The sequence below is a fragment of the Notolepis coatsorum genome, assembly GCF_963971535.1.
Source record: "Notolepis coatsorum genome assembly, chromosome: 5".
Lineage (NCBI taxonomy): Eukaryota > Metazoa > Chordata > Actinopteri > Aulopiformes > Paralepididae > Notolepis > Notolepis coatsorum.
Window position 1 is genome coordinate 58,762,197 of NC_140169.1, and position 8,029 is coordinate 58,770,225.

General features: G+C 45.1%; 1 protein-coding gene across 1 annotated transcript in view; it reads right to left on the reverse strand.

Annotated features, from left to right (window-relative positions):
- The window catches only part of LOC311228219 (G-protein coupled receptor 6-like), a gene marked incomplete at both ends in the record, with an annotated part of 33,603 nt that extends 30,166 nt beyond the window's left edge, over positions 1-3,437 (reverse strand). The window contains 1 exon segment of the mRNA XM_084314130.1: positions 3,430-3,437. Within this exon segment, the coding sequence (XP_084170256.1) occupies positions 3,430-3,437 (8 nt within the window).
- Between the last annotated feature and the right edge of the window lie 4,592 nt (positions 3,438-8,029).

The following is an 8,029-nucleotide window of genomic DNA, read 5'->3' on the forward strand; positions in this document are numbered from 1 at the left end:
GAGATATACAGAAATAGAGAGAAAGACAGAAATAGAGAGAGATATACAGAAAGAGAGAAAGACAGAAATAGAGAGAGAGAAAGACAGAAATAGAGAGAAAGACAGAAATAGAGAGAGAAAGACAGAAATAGAGAGAGAGATAGACAGAAAGAGAGAGAAAGACATGAATAGAGAGAAAGACAGAAAGAGAGAGAAAGACAGAAAAAATAGAGAGAGATCTAGAGATATACAGAAATACAGAAAGAGAGAGAGATAGACAGAGAGAGAGATATACAGAAATACAGAAAGAGAGAGAGATAGAGAGAGAAAGAGACACAATGCAAGGTCTATGATAAAATAACATGTGCTGGAAGGTTACATATAGGTCAGACACTCATTGGCGGGAGTCCTGTGTACATTATAGAACGTTAATTAGACCTTCAATTAAATTGACTTGCTAACTAACTTCTTATCAAGCAGGCTCTGCTAGACTGCTTTTACATAATCACACCTTCTTTTGTTGTGTAGACCTTGCATTGACTTGAAGGTTTAATTACATTCTATAATGTACAGGACTCTGACCTATGAGTGTCTCTGACCTACCGGTCACACACACCGGTCACACGTGCATGCACACACACACGCGCACACGCGCGCACACACGGGCACACACACACAGACACACACACGCTCTTACCTCAGCAGACGTTGGGCTATACGCGGGGTTCAGTATAGTGGAATGTTCCCCTTGAGCTCAGACATAGTGCATTGAGAAACATGCTTGTCTTGTTAGTTAATATGCCTGCAGATTTAAAGACCCCCCCCCCCCACCCCCCTCCTCTCAAAAACATGTTTATTTTTAATTGTTAAAGGGGCGGGAGCTAAAACAACGACATCCAATCAAACGAACGACCAGGTCAAATGATACACAAAGGCCTGGAGCTACATAGCTGCCTGCTAGCTGGCGTTGGAGACATCCTGATTGATTGAAAAGTTTATTAACAGATTGCAGAATGGGTACAGTACAGTACAGCTCAATACAGCTGATCCGTTTTGATTGGGAAGGGCGTTGTCAAATTCAGTCTAAGGATTTGAAAATATTTCCCAAGTTCTGCCCAAAATCAACGGGCTATAGCTTCTTCAACCACTCTTGGCATGATTTCGCAGATTGCTATTTGTGCATAACTTGTTGTCAGAGCTCCCATTTCACATTCTTCCCCTGGAGGAGCAGAGCTTCTTGGTCCTTCCTTGAAATCCGAGTTGCATGTGTTTGTTTGATTGATTGATTGAAAACTTTATTTAACAGATTGCAGAATGGGTAATACAGTACGGCTCAATACACACAATTGTTAAGGGGATGCAGACCAGGGAAAGACTTTCGTCTTGTTTACATCAGGGTCCCCCATCTTCAATTCATAATGACATTTATGACATACATATATACAGTACTGTTACATTTGTGACATACAAGATATGCAAATATACAGTACTGTTAAACAGAGATCCTAACAGAAAATATATACATACGAGGGGGACGTTTCTAATGTGGGAAACTGTACATTAGGAGGGGGTGGGTGGGTGGGAGGGGGTGTTTGGACTCTTACGGGGGCCAGTTTCGAATTGCAGCCTCCCGTAGGTGCTCTTTGAGAGCAGTTTTGAAGGAGGGTAGGGATTCACATTCACATTTCTTTACGGCTGCGAGTAGAGCGTTCCACATTGATGTGGCATAATTGCGAAACGTGTTTAGTCCCTTGTTTGAGCCGAATCTGGGTTGAACATGATTTGTGGAGCTCCCTCTGGTGTTGTGGTCGTGGTATTCACTGACCTTTGGGAATGATGTCACTATTAGCTCGAACCTCATGGGTCAATAATGTGGTAACTTGACACCTTTAGCTCCAGCTACACAGAAAGCTGAGGAGGTATCGACGTGTCTTGAAAGACTATAAGCTGCCCACTTGGAATTCCTGGTAAGTATCAGCCGGTGCTTGTTGCCAAATTGGATATTTATAGCTCCTTTGCATCTCAATGAGGGTAAAGGTGTAGAGATGCTGCTAAACTATTTTCAGTCGTTTATTGAACAATCTGTTGGGGGAAAAAAAACACATCTGTCGCCGTCGACTAAAGACGCACTTCTTCAATCATTATCTGAAATGAAAAAAATTTAAATAAAAAACTCTAACCCTAACTAACCTTACTGTCATTGTCATGTCCTAATAAACTAACCTACACTGTAGCACGCAACACTTTGATGAACATTGTTACTCAGCTGATGGAGTTGTGCCCTTCCTGATGACTTGTCGTACAACACTTGTAGGCTAAATTATGTACCACAATTATGGTAGAATAAAAATAAAAAGGTGGAATAAAATAAAATGGAAATATAAACTAAATGAACATAGAAGCACAATAGAATAGAATATAATAAAACAAATCTAATTAAAATAGGAATAGGCCAGGGCTGTACAACTGTGCACGATGTGGTCAAGTAAACACTAATTTGAATAAAAATAACAATAGTGTTGAATATTTACAGGATGGAATACAGGATGGAATATGCAGGGCTGTGCAATTGAGCAGTAATTGCAATACATATATATATATATATATACTGTACTTATCATTATTAAACATTTTAAAGGGTTTCAACATCTGGAGGGCATCTTGGACTGGGCATCTTGCCTTGACAGAAGATGAAGAGAAGCCTGCACTCATCCTCGCCGTCAAGTATGCTCTTTTGAAATGAGCGATCTGGGCAAAGTGGTAATGCCTTCCAAGGTGCAGAATTGACCCACTTCTCACTTTAATAATATTTAACAACAATGTTATAATACTAGGGGTTGTAAAGGTACACGTATCCGTACCGAACCGTCTCAGTGTGTACCGTACCGTACCGAACGGCTGTGTAGTTTGTACCGAACGAATACAACGGTATGTTAACCACGAACGACCAACCACCGGGGGCTGTTTTTTTCCCACAATCTAATATAATTATTATTATTTATAATTATAATTATTATAGTCGATTATTCATTTCAATATAGAATATTCGTTGACAGCCCTACAAGTACAATTAGTTACTGCACACCACATCACCCCTGAGTGGAACATGGAAAGCCAAACTTTCCCCCCACTGTACCGAAAACCCACTGTACCGAACCTCGACTTCAAAACCGAGGTACGCACCGAGACGTGGTTTTTGTGTACCGTCCGTTACACCCCTAATATAATACTATGAAGGACTTTGCTCTCGTAAAACACAAGAGGAGCACTTAAAAAAATGTTCATCAATGTTCACAACACAAAATGTTCATCTTCCATTTTCAATGTAAATAAAAAAGAATAAAAACGATGAAAAAAAAATGAAAAAAAAAAATTAGTATATAAAAATATTAGATAAACAGTAGAACATATATTTGGCATTTAGAATTGGTCAAATCAAATGACCCTTACAAAAACATGCTGGCATAAACGTCCATTATTATTATTATTATTATTATTATTATTATTATTATTATTATTATTATTATTATTATTATTATATAGGTGTACCGTGTCATTCGTTTTGTTAACGTTTTCTGTCGCTGTTGTGAACCAAGGGCCACAGGGAGGAGTCTGCTATTGTAACACAAGGAGCCCTTGTTCAAGATGTCCGTCTGTCAAGCGCTGCCTCTGTGGGGGGTAGAGACGCTGCCTCTGTGGGGGGGTAGAGACGCTGCCTCTGGGGGGTAGAGATGCTGCCTCTGGGGGGTAGAGACGCTGCCTCTGGGGGGGTAGAGACGCTGCCTCTGGGGGGGTAGAGACGCTGCCTCTGGGGGGTAGAGATGCTGCCTCTGGGGGGTAGAGACGCTGCCTCTGGGGGGTAGAGACGCTGCCTCTGGGGGGTAGAGACGCTGCCTCTGGGGGGGTAGAGACGCTGCCTCTGGGGGGTAGAGACGCTGCCTCTGGGGGGTAGAGATGCTGCCTCTGGGGGGTAGAGACGCTGCCCTCTGGGGGGTAGAGATGCTGCCTCTGGGGGGGTAGAGACGCTGCCTCTGGGGGTAGAGATGCTGCCTCTGGGGGGTAGAGACGCTGCCTCTGGGGGGGTAGAGACGCTGCCTCTGGGGGGTAGAGATGCTGCCTCTGGGGGGTAGAGACGCTGCCTCTGGGGGTAGAGATGCTGCCTCTGGGGGGTAGAGACGCTGCCTCTGGGGGGGGTAGAGACGCTGCCTCTGGGGGTAGAGATGCTGCCTCTGGGGGGGTAGAGACGCTGCCTCTGGGGGGGTAGAGATGCTGCCTCTGGGGGGTAGAGACGCTGCCTCTGGGGGGTAGAGATGCTGCCTCTGGGGGGGTAGAGACGCTGCCTCTGGGGGTAGAGACGCTGCCTCTGGGGGGTAGAGATGCTGCCTCTGGGGGGGTAGAGACGCTGCCTCTGGGGGGTAGAGATGCTGCCTCTGGGGGGTAGAGATGCTTCCTCCTTTTCTTTTTTATTATATTTTTGGTAGATTTTTATAGTTTTCACTACCGGGCAGTCCGATGTGTAGAGAGAGAGAGAGAGAAAGAGAGAGAGAGAGAGAGAGAAGAGAGAGAGAGAGAAGAGAGAGAGAGAGAGAGAGAGAGAGAGAGAGAGAGAGAGAGAGAGAGAGAGACAGGAAGAACGGGAGACAGAGCGGGGAGGGGAAGACATTCGGCAAAGGATGGCGGGTCCGGGAATCGAACCCGGGTCGGCCGCTTCGCGACGCAGTGCGTTACATGGTTCGCCACTTGGGCGCCCTGAGTATTGCGATATTAATGTTGCGACTTATTAGCTTTTTTCAACTGCAAAGTAAAACTTCGTCAACATGTTTTATCTAATAAAATAAAGTTTTCAGTCTGTTCATCTCATTTCAATAATTTTTTATTGCAGAACATGGTATTTTCTCAAGCAGACAGATGTCAACAATCTGTAATCTGTGTTGCATGATGTACCTGACAAACTGAACTGTTTGTATTAGTCATATTCCAACTTCACTGAATGCACACTGAATGTGTGTGTGTGTGTGTGTGTGTGTGTGTGTGTGTGTGTGTGTGTGTGTGTGTGTGTGTGGACTACTGTACTATACACGCCATAAAAACCTGGATGTCAACCAAATGACTGAAACTGAACAGCAAAAAGACAGAGCTCATGGTTGTGGCCCCCAAGGCACTGCTCGGGAAGGTTGGAGATCTCCTCCTCCACGTTGACGGCTGTTCCATCTCCCCGTCTCTCGAAGTCCGTAACCTGGGCATCACCCTTGACTCCACACTTTCATTTCACTCCCACATCAAATCCGTCACCAAGTCTGCCTTCTACCACCTCAGGAACATCTCCCGTCTCCGACCCTCACTCTCAGACTCTGTGGCTGAGACCCTGATCCACTCATTCATCACCTCCCGGTTGGACTACTGTAATGGAGTCCTGTCGGGGTACCCAGCAAAGCCCTGGACAGGCTCCAGTATGTTCAGAACTCAGCTGCCAGGGTTCTCACTCAGACCAAGCCCTGGCAGCACATCACCCCCACCCTCATCCATCTCCACTGGCTTCCAGTCAGGTTCCCGCATCACCTTCAAACTCCTGCTCCTCACCTACAAGTCCCTCCATGCCCTCGCCCCCCGATACCTGTCTGATCTCCTCCACCAGCACACTCCATCCTGGAACCTACAATCCTCCGATCTCTGGAACTCTCTCCCCCCTGAAATCCGCAACGCCCCAACCCTGGACACCTTCAAATCTGCTCTAAAAAACACACCTCTTCACCAAGGCTTTTCCCCATCAGTTAGTTTAGATTAGATTAGGTCCATTATCCATTATCCCTTACCTTCCCTCATCCCCTTTCCCTTCCCCCCTATTTCCCTATAGCCCTATTTTTTGTCCTGATTGTGAAGCGACCTTGGGTTCTATGAAAGGCGCTATATAAATTGTATCTATTATTATTATTATTATTATTATTATTATTATTACAGGTATTGAAATGAACAATGCAACTTCCTTATATAAATTTTTTTTTTTTTTTTTTTTTGCATAATTAAATATCGATACTTGGCATCCTTGTATCGATACAGTATCGCCACGCAAAGTATCGCGATACTATACCGAGTATACCGTATCGATATTTCCCCCCACACTAGGTACGACTTCTGGGTGAGATGGTGTTGGATTAAAGAAAGAGCCTCTTCACTCACGGAAAGTCATTAAGGCGGATCGGCGGTTGAATCTAATGGTCTGACCTCGAACTCCCATTGCTTTCAACTTGTGAGTATTATTTCAATTTGGGTGGAGAGAGAGAGAGAGAGAGAGAGGAGGAGAGAGAGAGAGAGAGAGAGAGAGAGAGAGGAGAGAGAGAGAGAGAGAGAGAGAGAGAGAGAGAGAGAGAGAGAGAGAGAGAGAGAGAGAGAGAGAGAGAGAGAGAGGAGAGAGAGAGAGAGAGAGAGAGAGAGAGAGAAAGAGAGAGAGAGAGAGACAGTTGCATGGCTGAGAGGGAGACAGAGTAGAGAAGGTTCTTAATTTTTTATTTTATTTAACCAGGAAAAAGTCTCATTGAGATAAAAAATCTCTTTTACAAGAGCGTCCCTGGTCAAGATAGGCAGCAGCACAGTTACAATTTCACATTTACAGACGATAATGATAAAATAAAAAAAATAAAACATATAGCAATTAAAACAAAAACAAGGACAATTCACAGAACATCCAGATGTGGAGGGGCGGCTGAGTGGCGCAGTGGGCAAGGCGCTCGCCACTGACGCAGGAGATGCTGGTATCGAGCCCAGCTCTCTGCGTTGCTACCGGCTTGGCCGGTCGTTCATACTAACACAATTGGCAGTGTTAGAGGGTGGGAAAGCCGGTGGGTGGGGATTGGACGTTGTGGACAGCGACCCCTACAGGTCGGTTTGGTGACGCCGGTGCGGCGGAAGCAGGAAGTATCGGGGGCAGCGTGAGCCTCCCACGACGCGTTACTCCTCGCCACTGAGAGTTCGAGCTGCTGCAGTGAAATGATGCGACAGGCTGCCTCCTCGTGTACCGGAGGAGGGGACACGTGATGCAAGGCTTCTATCCTCACTACAGCCGACCAGTGGGAGACATAGTCTAGCAACGTTCAAGACAGGGGAGGGGAGAATTGGAAAATACGAAATTGGGATGGGAGAAAAATAGAAAATGGGGAGAAAAAGTGGATAAAAAAAAAAAAAAACATCCAGCATAATTATGCTGGATTCCATATCGCTTAGAAGGGTTTTAAAAGCAACCAGTGAGACCAGCTCATGCAAGTTCAGGTGGTTTTGTAGCTGATTCCAGGTGGAGGGAGCTGCATATCTGAACGCCCTTTTTCCCAGTTCAGTACGGACCCGAGGGACAGTTAGTAAAAATAAGCCTCGGGAACGAAGACCATAACTGCCCATACTTTTTTGGAGAATGTACATCTGTAGGTAAGTTGGCAGCAGTCCAAGGATAGCCTTATGAATAAGGATATGCCAATGGTTGAGTCTGCGGGTGGACAGGGTCTTTATATACATCATGAATTGAAAATGGGGGACCCTGATGTAAACAAGACGAAAGTCTTTCTCTGGTCTGCAACATCCCCTTAACAATTGTCTGTATTGAGCCGTACTGTATTGTACCCAATTCTGCAATCTGTTAATAAAGTTTTAAATCAATCAATCAATCAATCAATCAATCAATCAATCAATCAATCAATCAAGGGCAGACCATCCCACCCGAGAATACAAAGTACAGTGGTGAGTAAGGACTTTAAAATTTGGGATGAATCTCAGCGCTCCATGGTAGACGGAATCCAGTGAGTGTAGGCATTTGGAGGATTGCATGCATGTATAACATCAGTCACCATGGTCCAGCACAGACATACAAGTGGCAGCAACCACTTTTTGGTAACGTGTCTATTGTGTCTTTTAAGGGGGAGTGAGTTTAACTCGCAGTACCCCTACGTGCCACAGTCACTTCACAACACTTGACGTCCATCGTGACTGTGTGGATATACTCGTGGTACCTCCGCTACACTTGCAGCCTACTCTACTGAAGGAGGCACAGCACATCTTAGTATTA